At 44.1% G+C, this 15,762-nt stretch overlaps 1 protein-coding gene and 1 non-coding gene across 3 annotated transcripts; both read right to left on the bottom strand.

Annotated features, from left to right (window-relative positions):
- Positions 1-4,095: 4,095 nt before the first annotated feature.
- Positions 4,096-14,772, bottom strand: LOC132218726 (nitric oxide-associated protein 1-like). 2 transcript variants are annotated; one of them, XM_059670356.1, is made up of 3 exons: positions 13,428-14,772; positions 5,420-5,540; positions 4,096-4,485 (listed from the first exon to the last, which is right to left on the bottom strand). In XM_059670356.1, the coding sequence occupies exons 1-3, from the start codon at positions 13,698-13,700 to the stop codon at positions 4,283-4,285; spliced, it is 597 nt and encodes a 198-aa protein (XP_059526339.1). In that variant the 5' UTR covers positions 13,701-14,772; the 3' UTR covers positions 4,096-4,282. The 2 variants fall into 2 exon arrangements, with proteins under 2 accessions (XP_059526339.1, XP_059526350.1); XM_059670367.1 differs by lacking the exon at positions 13,428-14,772 and having other exon boundaries at positions 5,420-6,374.
- On the bottom strand, positions 4,543-4,702 carry LOC132224856 (U1 spliceosomal RNA). The gene has a single exon (XR_009450746.1). It is a non-coding gene; the product is annotated as a U1 spliceosomal RNA (small nuclear RNA).
- Positions 14,773-15,762: the final 990 nt, after the last annotated feature.

Below are 15,762 nucleotides of genomic sequence, written 5' to 3'. Positions count from 1 at the left end.
GCGGTGCGGAGGGAAGGGCCTCTGGCCAGAGACCAGGGCACAGGATGCTGACATTGCAGGCCGGGCTGTGGGAGCCACCCCCACCCCCCGCACGAATTTTGTGCACCGGGCCTCTAGTCCTGTTAAAAGCCTAATATGCTAAGTGTCTGGTCAACCGGTTGGCTGTTCAACCAACCAAAGCGTATGCTAAAGATATGCTAAGGCCGCTCAACTGCTCCCTGTGACATGCACTGACCACCAGGGGGCAGGTGCTCTGACCAGTAGGTTAGCTTGCTGCTGGGGTCCACAGATTGTGACTGAGTGAGACAGGCAAGACATGCCCTGTATCCCGCCCGCTGTCCCTCCCTGGCTGGCCAACCTTCTGCATCTCTCCCTGGCCCTGATAGTGCACTGGTGGGATCTCTTGGCCTGGCCTGTGCCCCCTCACAATCTAGGACCCTACAGGGGATGTCGGAGAGCTGGTTTCAGCCTGATCCCAAAGGTCAGGCCGAGGGACTCCACTGGTGCATAAATTCATGTACTGGGTCTTCCTATATAATAAAAGGGTAATATGCAAATTCATCCTAACAGCAGAACAACCACTGGACGTCACTATGAGGCACACTGACCACTTCTTGGTCCCTTCCCCTGGCTGTCAGGCCCAATCACCTGATGATGAACAGGGAACCGGGGGTGGGTGGTGTCAGGGGGCAGCTGGGGAATATGGCCCTGATCGCAGGCCAGGCGTATGGACTGTACCCACGCACAAATTTTGTGTACCAGGCCTCTGGTTATTATATAAAAGAATAATACGATATAGTTTCATGATTATTGAAACTATGAGTAGTCTGAAATATAACATGAAGTACTACCTTTATGCAAGAAAGGAAGAAACCCTAGAAAAGTGTAAATGCTACTAAGCAAATTTAAATCTGTTCTGTTGCTATTGTCCAAAGAAGATATAAACTAACCAAACAAAAAAAAAATCCCCTCATTCTCCTAATTCATTCATTCATGCATTCATTGAATGCCCATTTTCCAGGGACTTACTGAAAAGTAAGAAATTATCTTGGCAGGCTTTCTATATGTGTGTCTTTTTTGTGTGGCCTCAGTTTTCTCAAATTTGCTTCAGCTATTGGCCAAAGGTACTGACAATGTCTGTGATTAAGTATCATACCTATTGCATCTAACAATGAAATATTAAGACCCAATACATCCTTCCACTAGGTTGATTCTGAGAATTATTTGGGAAGTAAAAGGAAGCTTTTGAAAAACAGGAATCCAGGGGGTTCAAGCAATGGTTGTTTTAAGGAAGATCTAGACCAGTGGGTGGCAAACTGCGGCTTGTGAGCCACATGCGGCTCTTTGGCCCCTTGACTGTGGCTCTTCCACAAAATACCAGCTCTTCCACAAAATACCAACTTCTGTGCATGGGCCACGAAGTTTCAGTCGCACTGTATGTGCGCACACCCATGTGGTATTTTGTGGAGGAGCCACACTCAAGGGGCCAAAGAGCCACATGTGGCTCGTGAGAAACGGTTTGCCGACCACGGATCTATACAAACTCAGAAATATTCAGGTCATGAAACTCCTTTACTGAATATATTTTCAAAGAGAAAATAAGGATGCTCTTTGATATGAAGGGAAACCATGAGGCATCATTCCTAAATGATGTTAATGTATTAGACTTGGACCATGTCCTTCCCACTACAGGGCATCAGTGGGGCAGACACAATGAAGAGACACAGAGCAGGCAGAGGTGCTCTCTATTCGAGTCACATGAGTCTGAAGTCTTGTTTTTAATGTTTAAGCATTACTCTTTGACAGTTGAGAGAAAACAATCCCCAAGGGAGGAGGAAAGCAGCCAAGACAAAATGGAACAGTCTGAGAAAGAATGGAAATGATTCTATTGCTCCATGAGGCAGAGCCAAGTGGGAGGGAAGCCAGGGTAAATGATCAGAGGCTGTCTACGAAACAGCTCTCCCAGCACTGGGTGCCTACTCAGTGAGGCAATAACAGCTCTGCCATGGCTGGCACAGCTGAAGCTCCAAGTTAGTCATCTGCAGAAAACTAGTCTTGATCTCCGTTTTGAAGAAGTGTCTGAATGACTGTCAGGGCCATCCTGACAAGGTTGAGCCGGGCTGAGGCAGGGAGGTGGGAATTGAGAAAAGAAAGAAAGACAGGAAAGCGGGGTCGGGAGGACCCCAGTTCTCTCGATGAACTGAAGTGAGTTTATTAGCCACACAATCTTATTTATACACAACACACTGAATCGGAGGTCTGTCAAGAGGAATGTATTCTTTGTTCCTCTTAATCTCTAAGGGAGAGACACAGCAGAAGGACAAGTTCTCAGTACAGCATATCTCAGTTAATAGTTACAGACTTCTTGGTAAGCTATGAAAGGCTGTTCTCATTCTACAAATGTTGCTCTCATTCTACTGATAATCACCATCCAAACAAGTCTGGGAAAACTGTGTGGGTAAGGGTCCCAGCCTTGCTAGCCCCTTCAGGTGCAAGGACCTTGCCAGCTTACATCTGGCCCCCAACAAATGATCAAAAAACACAAGCGCATAAGTGTGCATCTGTACTCCACTTCTTCTCGGTGGCCATGGGAAGTGAGTGTCGCAATTAACAAACAAATTTAGACTCTGAGTTTAATATTACATGGAAGTAAAAAAGCCCGTTAGTGGCACATACTTTGTCCTTTTAGGTGTCACAAATACCAAGACGTGACATACCACCACAGGCCTGCAGAGCCAAGTAAATGACTTAATATAAACTTGCTTTCTAGTCACTCAAAACAAGCTGTTCTGTGGAAGTGAGGGGGCTGTCCTGACTTAGCTTCAATGATTACTGATTCAAGGGAAGTCTTTATACTCTGACTAATGGATTAAGAAGTATCAGTAAACTGACTAAAGCTCAGAAACCAATATAGTAACAGAATTTTCTTAAAGCACAATCCACTGTGGAACAGCTGAATAGGCAGCCGTGATCTGGGCTGCATTAGGTTGGCAGAATATGAAGTAAATTAATACCAGATCCTAGCAGAAGTCCTTGACTGTCTAGGCATGGTCCATTTTGTGTGAGGTTTCAGAACCACCCATTTCCTGCCTTTTTACTGAGAATCATAAAAGGTTCAGACTGAGAAAAATCTGCTCTTTCCTCACTTATAGGTGAGAAAATAACTAGGGACACAAACTTATTTAGTAAACTGTAATGTTTGAAACTCCTAACAAAGCACCTTGGAACATTATAGTACTCACTTTGAAACACAATGGAAGTGAGGGCTACAAAATTTTACAAGTTGCATCTTATTCTAAGAGGCCTTAGAGAGAAGGGGGCTAGAGGATACACATTGACAGAGAACATTATGCTAAATCTGAGTCAACAGAAAATTCATGGATCTGACTGCAATTCAGGCCAATGTATCCCACTAGCATTTACTCAACTTCGGGATCTGGGACTTGACTTGCCAATTGTTCATTGTATTTAGCTAGCAATAATGAAAGGTATAAACTTCTGATTAATGTAATGTTATACAGTATACACAAATGTTAAAATGGTTATATTCTCTGCTAGAAAGATATAACTTGAATCCTTCTGTACCTAAGATTTTTCAGACACTTTTAACTCACGTCAGGTAAGCTTCTGCTTCTTCTCCAGTGTCCTTTCTCCCCTTCAGTAATAAAAATCTGAAATGGTCCCTATTTCCCTCTACATCTCCCAGCTCTCTTGTGGATGGGTATGGCAATGTGACTGTTGACCCACCAATGGACTGTGTGAAATGATGGATGCAACTTCCAGGTCTTGCCTGCTTGTTTTAAGCAGGGAAGCTGCCGGCTCTTCATCTCTGTCCCTCTTCCCTCTCACTGGAAAAGGATGGCCACTTGAACAAACACCAGAGACCTACAGGTGGAAGACACGGAGTATTCCACCAGTTGGATCCTTGGATGACTACAAGGTGCAGAGCCACCTGCTCACTTCTATCTTACTTTGGAGACATTGATTTTCTGCCACTTTTTCATATGCCAATTGCTAAGTGGAACTCTCATTCAGACTCCAAATAAGGAATGACATCTGGTCTCAATAAAAAAACAGTAGTGAGAGAAACTTGAATGTAGCAGAACTCCTTTTTAGGCATATTTGGGTCACACATGCATACACACACCCTACAAAAAACAACTTATAGTTACAGACTCAATACAAATAGGCACAGTTCTGAGTAGTTAAAAGGGTGGGCACAGGGGAGTTTGGTTATAGTTCCATAGTTAATACCAGCATGAGCAAGGCCAACTCCATATTTTCACCCGTTTTTCTTCTTCTGCAGATTGCACACAAGGGAAGGAAGCTTCTTGGTTTTATAGGCCACAGTTCCTTTGATGCACTCTCCTTTGATGTTAACGATATGTGGCAAGAGGGGTGGCCGGACCGTCAGCACTGTTCCTTGAGGTGTATAGCCTCGGAGATGTAGTCTGTCTTTAAACTGAGGCGTTACTGCAACCCAACCTATGCAGGCACGCAGCAGAACACAAAATGGTGTCAGCAACTATAACTATCCTTCCCCTTGGCCCACTCCCGCCCCGCCCCACTATCACAACTATGCAGTTGGGTTTCCCACATTTGGGGAAATCGTAGGGGTCAGCACATCTAGAGTGCAATGGATAAGCCTCACCCTGGGAAGACCACCTTTGTAATCATGGTATCTCCCCTGCCAGGTATATTAACAACTACCTTATTGAAAACACTAAACTAAAGCTTAAAATGGAGCATGGAGGAGGCTACTGTTCTTTCACGCTGTATTTTAAAAACGCATACCATGCATTTGTGAAAAGGCACAAATTTATTTTCGGAGAAGGTTGCATTTTTATGAATTACCTAGCATGTACCAGTAAAACAGTGACCTCATGTTAGTTAAGATACATTTCTACAAAAATATAAAAAAGCTACTTTATTCATCTTTTAAAAAGTGCTTGGTGCCCTGGCCAGTGTGGCTCAGTTGGTTAGGCATCGTCCTGTGCACCAAAAGGTTGCCAGTTTGATTCTGGGCCAGGGCACATGCCTGGGTTTTGGGCAGATCCCCAGTAGGGGGCATGCAGGAAGCAGCTGATCCATGTTTCTCTTTCACATTAATGTTTCTTTCTCTTTCTCCCTCTCCCTTCTTCTCTCTCTCTAACATCAATAAAAACATTTTTTAAAAAGTGCCTGCCCTGGCTGGTTTGGCTCAATGGATAGAGCGTCAGCCTGCGGACTGAGGGGTCCCGGGTTCGATTCCAGCCAAGGGCACATGCCTTAGTTGAGGGCTCAATCCCCAGTGGGGGGGCGTGCAGGAGGCAGCCAATCAATGATTCTCTCTCATCATTGATGTTTCTCTCTCCCCTCTCCTTTCCTCTCTAAAATCAATAAAATATATTTTTTAAAAAAGTTCCTGGTATAAAATTACCTACAGAGGAAAACTTGATGTCAGCCACTGCTTCAGATTTCCCAAGTCCTCCTTCTAATGTAATGTCTTCAGCAACAAGAGGAGGAAATTCTGCCATTCGCTCTTTTCCACCCATTGCAACCTTTCATTGAGATAAAATGAAGATGTTTGGAAGTACAAATTAAATTCTCTATAACTCTAATATAAGGTAAAGCACTGATAAGATAATTCTGTACATGATCAAGAATAAAATCCTTTAAACATTAATGGTTGAAAAAGCCCCAAATCACTTCTAGTCAAATGAAGAGCATAGGAAACCTATAGTTCCCAGTGCCGAAGGTCACATGTGGGTGGAGACTCCTGATAGCAGGATCTGCTTTATTAGTTTACCCTATTTTTACAGCCCTCTATACAGCTCTACAAAGAGTAATGATAGGCAATTAAGACAACATCTTTCCAAATATTTGAGCTCTTAGAGGCCTGGCTACCCACAAAGATTAATCCCTGCCTCATGACGAGTCAAGGGTACACATATAAGATTCAGCGTCTATGCTTACAGATGTTTCCATGAATTGGAAGTGACTGGACAGTAATCTATATAAAGGGTGTCCCAAAATTCATGCAAGATTTGAATTTTGCGTGAGCATTAACAACAACAACAACAAAAAATAAAAGCCTAATTTTACTTGGTTTATTGAATCAGATTCTAATATCTGTTGCCCTTTGATTTCAATCCCTTCAATTTGATAAGCATTACCAAGTACCAATTATGGCCCAGGAGCAGGGACAATGAAGACCAATGAAGACCACGGCTTTGTGTATGTTCCAGCAAAGCTGTGGAGGCCATTTACCCGATGTGCTATTCCATACATAACCCTATACTATATACTTTATGAATCAATAAAAAATTTACAATTTTTAATTATAAACCTGTGTTTTCTATGAAAATTACTTCTTGTGTGAATTTTGGGACACCCTTTATATAAAAGCCTAAGTGACCAGCCAACCTGCCAACTGTTCGGTAGCTATGATGCGCACTGACCACCAGGAGGCAGAAGCTCAACGCAGGAGTGGAAACCACAGGCATGGAAACATGGAACAGACTGATGAATCTCAGAGGGAAGGGGGGAGGGGAGAGGGTGAGAAGAGGTTAACCAAAGATGTTATGTGCATACTATAGGCCCGGTGGGTCCCTCGGTCTGGCTTGCAGGGATCGGGTTAAAACCGGCTCTCTGACATCTCCCGATGGATCCCGGATTGCAAGAGGGTGCAGGCCAGGCCGAGGGACCCCACTAGTGCACGAATCCGTGCACCGGGTCTCTAGTTTATTAACAGATGTCTCTGTGTTTAGCACTAGGGAGATAAAGATAGATGTTACAGAGAACCCAACCATGTTGATCAACTGAATGCTGCCTCTATGTCCTTCCTTCTTTGCTGACTTCGTCCACACCTTTGGGAACCCCTGGACCTGCTGGGGCTGGACCCCAACAGATGGTGCCTTGAACAGGATTCCCCTAGGTAAGCCCCCCAACACTCGGGACGGATAGGACTCCACCAGGGTGCTGCAGACCCCCCTATAGACGATAAGTAGAGTAAGGAGGTGGATAGTACAGAACTTAGATTGAGAAGATGTGTCATACTGAGTCTAGAAGAAAAAAGACTCCGTATTGATCTTTTAACACATATGCTTGCTAGCAGAGGAGTTAAGGTTACTTCCAGTCAGACAGAACGTTTTATACAAGAAGTATATCCATGCTTTTCTGAGGAAGGAAAGGTAAATGTAGAGGCATGGGAGAAGGTAGGCCCAAGGAGCCTTATCCTTAACCCCACTGCAGCCTTTCCACCCCGGGAAAGTGCAGGACTGGCAAGCTCTCCCTGGGATGATAGATCAGGACTCAGGTAATAGCGGAAAGCGCCAATCCTACTCTTAAAGTGGATACAAGAGAGCATTTGGGGTTTTTCTTTTTAATGCCTGCTTTGGATTGAGTAAATGCATTTTACTTAGTTTTAACACATCAAAGTTAGCTCTTGACACAAAAAGAAAAACTGACAATTCCATCAATATAAACCTTTTCTATAAAAAACAAAAAAGGGGGAGAATAATGTTATATGTTAGTTTTTTTGGAAATACAATGCAGAGGGCTGTACAGCAGCCAAAAAGCATCGGGCCTCCTGTACAATAGCCTCTGCCGACTCAGCCTGGTAGGCGGATACACAAACCAGACAGGAGTTTTATCAGATCTAGTAATGATGTGGGGAAGACATTGTGTTTTATATCTTTCCAGAAGGAGCAGCCTCTGCCTCCCTCCTGGGACCGTCACGCCTGGGAGGCCGAGTTAGCACACCTGACCAGTGCCCGTCTGCAGCAGATGTGCAGCCCTGAGCTGGAACAACCTGTCCGTTGGGAGGATCCCATGTGCCTCCTTTTTGTCTGTCTGTATGTCCCAGCTTTGCCCCACATCTCCTTTCCTTTTCCTTTTTATTGCTTAATCTGACTACTTGTTTGCTGGTTCTTTGGCCTTTCTCCTTCTCTCCTGAACACAGCCTTTTCTAGAACCTCCCTACCCCACTGTTCCAGGAAGGGCACCTCCCTTTTCTGCCATGACTAGGGGGTGTCTGGTATATGCCCGATACATGGAGTTGTCTTGTGCCAAAAGCCTGACATCCTGGGCTGAGAAAGCCCTGTCCCGGAACTCTCCTTGGTCCTATATTAGCCCCTCTTGCCCTTGTGTCATTAGGGACCCCCTTCTCACAGTCCATTTGCCCACAGCTGTTGCCTGAGCTCTCTGTTCACACTGAGGTTGAGGCCTCGTGGTGGCCGGTGCTATGGATCTGTCTCTCGCCCAATGGTGTGAGCTGGGCCCTCCCTGGAGAAGAAACCTGGGTTCCCCAAGAGATGTGACCAGAGCCGGGGCCCCGCCAGCAGGCGAGGGGAGCCCAAGGCAGGTGCTGGGCGTGGAGGCCACGGGGGCATAGGCTACCAAGGAGACAGAACTGAACCTCTTGCAGGGGAGGCTCTGCCCGTCTCTCATTCGCACACCTCACATCACCCTGCTTGGCCCCGGAGGATGGCTGGTTAGCCAGAGATGGGTAAGATTCCTCAGGGAAGGAACAACCTAAGATAGGCACAGTCACAGAGGGGCCATCAGGAGACAACTTGGGGGTCAACAGAGGTGGGGCACAGACCCTCACCTCCCCCAGCTTTGCAGAGGCCCGAACCCTCACCCCTTCTGAGGGAGGTCTCCTGCCCCCATGGCTGCTTTGCTTCCCACGCCCAGCTCAGATCGGGACCCAGGTAAAGACAGAGACCGGCTGACAGCAGCTGCCCTCTCACTGCAACAGGACTTGTTTCCCATTTCTACCTTGGACCACAGGGAAAGGGGCAGCTGAAGGAAAGGCCTGTGTCAGGATGCTACCTTCTTCCCTTTCTTCTCTCTCTTTTTTCTAAACACTTCCATGGCTTGTAGTTTTTTGCTTTCTCTTCTTTTTCTCTCTACTACCCCCCATCTCTGCCTCATCCTCCTCCTTCCCAGTATCATCCATATCAGCCGACCCAGAGGGCATAGCTGACTCCTCCCCAGATGCCGACACAACCATCAAGCACGGCCCTGATGGACCCTTTGATCCAGCTGTTCAACGCACTGACACTTTGGGGAGCCTGTCGCCAGCAACACCGCCCACTAGGCAGATCAATGAGGACAACCAAACCACCGACTTAGGGTCAACTGAAGAAGTTAACAACTGAGGCCCAGCAGATGGTAGAGAAGCAAGAAGTGGAAGCTACTCTCTCAGCCAAGTCTGAGGACTCTGAGTAAATCAGCAAAAGAAACTTTCATTTAGCAGAAACTCACTTATTGCTGTTTTGCATTGCCATTGTTTTATTATTCTTTTTTTTAGTGTGTTTGTCTTTTTTTTATTAATTAAATCTTTATTGTTCAGATTATTACATTTGTTCCTCTTTTTTCCCCCATAACTGCCCTCCACCCAGTTCCCACCCCACCCTTCTCCCTCACTCCCCATCCACTGTCCTCATCCATAGGTGCACGATTTTTGTCCACTCTCTTCCCGCATCCCCCTCTCCCCTTTCCCCCCGAAGAATAGTCAGTCCACTCCCTTTCTATGCTCCTGATTCTATTATAATCACCAGTTCATTCTGTTCATCAGATTATTCACTTGATTTTCAGATTCACTTGTTGATAGATGTGTATTTGTTGTTCATAATTTGTATCTTTACCTTTTTCTTCTTCCTCTTCTTAAAGGATACCTTTCAGCATTTCATATAATACTGGTTTGGTGGTGATGAACTCCTTTAGCTTTTTCTTATCTGTGAAGCTCTTTATCTGACCTTCAATTCTGAATGATAGCTTTGCTGGATAAAGTAATCTTGGTTGTAGGTTCTTGGCATTCATCACTTTGAATATTTCTTGCCACTCTCTTCTGGCCTGCAAAGTTTCTGTTGAGAAATCAGCTGACATTCGTATGGGTATTCCCATGTAGGTAACTGAGTTTTTTCTCTTGCTGCTTTTAAGATTCTCTCTTTGTCTTTTGCTCTTGACATTTTAATTATGATGTGTCTTGGTGTGGTCCTCTTTGGATTCCTTTTGTTTGGGGTTCTCTGCGCTTCCTGGACTTGTAAGTCTATTTCTTTCACCAGGTAGGGGAAGTTTTCTGTCATTATTTCTTCAAATAGGTTATCAATATCTTGCTCTCTCTCTTCTTCTGGCACCCCTATAATTCGGATGTTGGTACACTTGAAGATGTCCCAGAGGCTCCTTACACTATTTTCGTATTCTTTCTTCATTTTGCTTTTCTGGTTGGGTGTTTTTTCTTCTTCATATTTCAAATCGTTGACTTTATTCTTGCAATCCTCTAGTCTGTTGTTGGGAGTCTGTATAATATTCTTTATTTCAGTCAGTGTATGCTTAATTTCTAGTTGGTCCTTTATCACAACATCGAGGGTCTCATTAGATTTCTTGTAGATCTCATTAAGTTTATCGGCAGTTTCTAGAAAATTCTTGAAAAACCTTAAAAGTGTGGTTTTGAACTCTCTATCCAATAGTTTGCTTTCCTCCATTTCTGCCATTTGTGTCCTGTTTCTTTGTCTCCGCATTTTTTATGCTTCCCTATGTTGATAAAGTGGTTTTCTGTGCTGAGTGTCCTCTAGGGCCCAGTGGTTCAGCCTCCCCAGTTACCTGAGGAGGACACTCTTGGTGCACCCCCTTGTGGGCTTTGTGCACAGTCTTGTTGTAGTTAAGCCTTAATTGTTGTAGTTATCACTGGGAGGAATTGACCTCCAGGCCAATTGGCTGCGAGAATCAGATGTGTCTGCAGTGGGAGAATTTCTGTGCTGGAGACACCCCTCTGGGGCAACACTTGCTTCAATGGGGCTTTGGTGCTCATTGAGTCTTCACCCTGAGTGTGTCCTTTATGGTTCCATGGAGCTGACCTCTGGGTTTCCTGGCTCTTGGATCTCTAGGGAGGTGCTAATCTAGCCTTTGCCTGAGACTATCCAGCAAAAGCCTCCCTGCAGGCCTTGGGCGGGGCAGGGCCCACGGGATCAACAGGGCGGGCTAGCAGTTATGGCTGCTCTCAGTCCAGCCCTCAGAGGCTCTGCTTCTGTGTCCCGGTAATCGCTGCAAGTCCCTTGGAGAGAAAGCTGCCCTCGAGTTCCGACTGATGCCAGACAGTCTCACTTCTCCTGTATGAGTCTGGGTCCCTAGAGACTCACCTGGAACTGGAGCTCAGAGCCTGAGACTCCCTCCTGATTGAAAACGACAACCGCGCCCTCAGCTGCCAGCCCACTCCGCGTGCACCTCCGCACCTTAGTATTTTACTTGCGTACTGCACCTCATCTGAGTCTCGGTATGCTTTTCTCTTTCCTTCTAGGTGTAGAATTTCCACTCAGCCAGCCTTCCTGTGGTTCTGGATGATGTCCATTCCGTCTTTTAGTTGTATTTTTGAAGTGTATTTTTGAAGTGGTTGTTGGAGGCAGCAATCTCCAGTGTTTACCTATGCCGCCATCTTGGTTTCTCCTCTGTTTTATCATTCTTACTAGTTTTAAAAATGTTATGTTTAAGTTTTAAAATGTTTTGGGTTTTGCATTGGCATTGTCTTGTTATTATTTTAATAGCCAGAGTTTTGTTCTTGATGCTTAAGTTTTACTTTCATTATGGTTGCTTTTTGTTCTTGATGCTTAAAAACTTTCATTATAGTAGCTTAAAATATGGGTGAGATGTGGGGAGCCAATATAGGGTTTAGCCTCGGACTGACCTGTTAGGAAAATTACAAACAAGTCTTCTTCCGAGTCTTAAACAACCCAATCCGAGAGGTGGCCACTGATTTACACGCGCTGTCATTTAAAAAATAAAAAATGGGGGAATTTGCTGGAGGCCGATCCACCCTTGCTGCAGGGAAGAAACATCTGCACAGCTTATGTTTCAAGGGATATGGCATATATGACATATGTTTTCTCCCCCTCTTGAGAGCTTGTTTGGAGGTTCTAGCAGGGGAGCGCAGCTACTCGTATACCCTTGACCGAAGACCGGTCCTCTCCTCGGGGGGGAAGGTCGTCCTCTTCGACCGAGCGCGCAGCTTCGGGAGGGACGCACATGGATCGGTGAGGGAGGAGGGGGACACCCGCCTAGCCAGCCAGATCAGCCGAATCAACCCTGGCGATCAATGGGGTGACAGATGTCGCAGCCAGATCGCCCTCACATCCTGCTCCCCCTCTTAAGTGCTATGTGTTTTAACCAGGACCACCTCCCCGAGAAAGGTTGTTTCCCTAGATTAGGGGTTAACAGGACTAAGGAAGAGAATAAATCAGTAAATCCCCTTAGTGTTACAGAAATACCATGTACTACTTATGAAGAACTTGGACTAAGACTATTGGCAATAAATTTGGGACTTGTTGGGCTCACATCCCCAGGGGTCTGCCCACCAGGGAAAGCACCAAAGCCTATAGCCCTGGAGACCCACCGACACAGGGCAGTCCCAGGGAAGGCAAGCAGCGAGGCTGGGAGGACATAACCTTTACTGGGTAGGATAATCTCCTTCAGTCACTTCCTCGTAGCTTATCAATAGAGCAGTAGAATAGTGACCTTGTAATAGCCCTTATAATGGAACACAGAGATTAACCTAGACAAGATTAAAATCAACAGAACTAGATAGAGACAGGATTATGGAAATGAAACTAGGAACTGTAGAAGGTTTCTTGAAACATACCATGATGTAATTATAGAGGCATGCTTATGGGATCAAATAGTATAAATATAGATGTAATAGAACAATAAAGAGAGAACCCAACTATGCTGATCAACTGAAAAAGAAAAAGATAGATGTTTCAGTATAGTCCCGTCCCCCAAGGAAATCAGAAGGTTGCCGGGGTCCAACCCCAGCAGGTCCAGGGGTTCCCAAAGGCGTGGATGGAGTCGGCGAAGAAGGTGGAAATAACAAGTAATCCAAGTGCAAGGTAAGAAATGTGGTGAGAGGCATATATTACGTATTCTGGTTGTGGAGGCAGTACTGCCATTTTGGACCAGGTAATTCTGTGTTGTGAGGGGCTGTCCTGTGCACTGCAGAATGTTTAGCATCATCCTTGGCCTCTACCCACTTGATGCCAGTAGCACCCCCCAGTTGTGAGAAAAACTGTAACTTCTCTTCACTCAGCATTATCCAATGCAACTTTCTGCAATGATGTGACTACTGAGCAGTTGAAAGTGGCTAGTGCAACCGAAGAATTAAATTTTAAATTTTACTTAATTAATTTAAATTTAAGAGCCACATGTGGCTACCATATTGGACAGTGTAGTCTAGGGAAAACACAGCTCAGGAGCTATTCTAGGATCAGCCCAACATCCCTTTTCTTACAGGGAGCACTTCATAGCCAAATCCTCAAGGAGAACAAGGTGAGGGGAGAGTTAGCTGATGGTATAACGAAGATGATTCTAACAAAGCCTTTCTTAGCAGAGCTGTGGGACTATCAAGGTGTATGCTAACCTAACCATGCAATCATCAGAGTGTGTCGCCTCACCTTGAGTAATAAATCACCTGCGTGCTTCTGATATATAGTGTCTGCCCTCCCCAAGGAGGTAATGTGCACAGGAAGGAAGTTGGAAGCCACTGCTGTAAACCAAGCTGACTGACTTCCCTTAAGAAAGAAAGAAGTTATTTTACACAATGAAAAACTTGCAAAAACAGCAAAAGGCACAATTAAAAAACAACAACACAGCTCCCTTATAAGTACTGGTAAAAAAACTATATTAATGCCTGAGAATAAGGGTACAATGTGGCAGAAGCTGTGCATTTCAACAACTGATGTAAAACCAATTCCTTCTCACAGGCTTATTGATAATTGTTTAAAGAAATGGTAATTTTATTAAAAACAAAGGGGAATACTGTCTGCTTCAACTGTCCCTGTTTAAAAAAATTATCTTTCTGTGAGCTTCAAAGAAATATATACGGGTTTTAAGTGTGTAAAGATAAATTTCCAACAAATTATGAACAAACACCAAACCCAAGAAATGTACTAAAGCAATGGCCTGCAAGTTGCAAAATGTGTTGTTGAACATATCCATGTTTCACTTTCCTTGTTCGGGGAGCACTTCTATAAATACTCTAAAATCCCCAGAATGATGCTATGAAAACCCAAGCAAAACCATATATAAAAGCATACATAACATGGGACATAAAGAAATGTGGACTTTATTTAATGCATATTAAGCCTGTACTTACTTACAGGTTTGACCAATGATTTCCCTGTGAAACAATACCACAGGATGAGGCAGTATCTTTTCTTAATGCTAAGCTGTATGGGGCCTGAGCATCCTATTGAAGATATAGTTTTAAGCCCAACTACCATATTCCCCCCACCCCTCATTAATTTTACCAAGTTTTTAGAATGAGCATTTTAAAAAAGAGAGAGAATAGTATATCAATGCCCCACATAGTCATGATCAGCATTTTGTCAGTCTTGTTCATAAATCTGCTTCCTTGAAATAAATCTGAAAACTGTCACATTTTCTTATTGATTTCAGCGAGGGAGAGGGAAAAAGAGATAGAAACATCAATGATGAGGGAGAATCATTGATTGGCTGCCTCCTGCATGCCCACACTGGGGACCAAGCCCGCAACCCAGGCATGTGCCCTGACCGGGAATCAAACCATGACTGCCAGGTTCAAAGGTTGACACTCAACCACTGAGCCACACCAGCTGGCGACTAAGTAACTTTTTAATGATACAGACTTCCCTTACCTGCAGAAAATCTATGCATCCTAAGGTGCCCCAAAATAGAACCATTCAGGTTTAAGCACAAAAGTTCTTGGAATAATGGAGTGTGTTGGCAAGACAATATTCACTTCTTTTTCTGTTAGAAGTTTTAAAACCTGTAAAGTAAAGGGTAGATATTTTGGGAGAATTACTTTTATTGAAGATACATAATTCACCTAAGAGATAAACAGAGATAAAAAAAAATATTCCAGACTTCACAATAAACCAAAGTATGTCATAATTTGCTACACATAAAATGTATTCATTCTGCAGCACAATTCGCCATAGCTAAGATTTGGAAACAGCCTAAATGCCCATCAGTAGATGAGTGGATTAAAAAACTGTGGTACATCTACACAATGGAATACTACACTGCTGGAAAAAAGAAGGAGTTCTTACCATTTGCAACAGCATGGATGGAACTGGAGAGCATTATGCTAAGTGAAATAAGCCAGTCAGAGAAAGATAAATATCACATGATCTCACTCATTTATGGAATATAATGAACAACATAAACTGATGAACAAAAACAGATCCAGAGACAGAGAAGCATCGATCAGACCATCAAACCTCAGAGGGAAGGTAGGGGAGGGTCGGGGTAAGCGGGGAGATCAACCAAAGGACTTATATGCAAGTATATAGACCTAACCAATGGACACAGACAACAAGGGGGTGAGGGCCTGAGTGGGAGGGGATGGGGGGTAAGGTGGGGTTAAGGACACATATGTAATAACTTAATCAATAAAGAAATTATAAAAAAATTATTCATTCTTTCCATCAAAATGAATCAATTTTGGCTCTACTAATGGCTCTGCTCTTGTTTCACAACTGAATCTTGAGTAATGACAAAATAAATTTATGAGTGTGAGATTTTCTTTCTTATGTCAGTAAAATCACCCTAATGTCAAAATTGGCATGAACTGAAAACAGTGATGATTCAATTCCAAAAGAGAATAAATATTCTCACAATCAAGGCTTATAGGGAGCAGCAGTTTTCAGCTAAAAGTGAGGTGATAAGTTATCTTATGTCCTAGTGGCAAGTATGTACGAATTAAATGCAAAATGGTCACAGCATTTTAGGCACAGGTAAAGAGCTTGA

This window comes from Myotis daubentonii, chromosome 1 (genome assembly GCF_963259705.1).
Source record: "Myotis daubentonii chromosome 1, mMyoDau2.1, whole genome shotgun sequence".
NCBI classification, from domain to species: Eukaryota; Metazoa; Chordata; class Mammalia; order Chiroptera; family Vespertilionidae; genus Myotis; species Myotis daubentonii.
The sequence above is the reverse complement of the archived record's forward strand: the minus strand, read 5'-3'. Positions and strand labels throughout refer to the sequence as shown.

What these genes read in the sequence shown, in the direction of transcription:
- LOC132218726 (XM_059670356.1), bottom strand. Translation starts at nt 13,700, where the DNA reads ATGCACAGCTTCTGCCACATTGTACCCTTATTCTCAGGCATTAATATA. An exon ending in CAGGTGATTTATTACTCAAG is followed by an intron (nt 5,541 to 13,427) that starts GTGAGGCGACAC and finishes TCTCAATGAAAG; the next exon opens with GTTGCAATGGGTGGAAAAGA. An exon ending in CATCAAGTTTTCCTCTGTAG is followed by an intron (nt 4,486 to 5,419) that starts GTAATTTTATAC and finishes GTGCCTGCATAG; the next exon opens with GTTGGGTTGCAGTAACGCCT.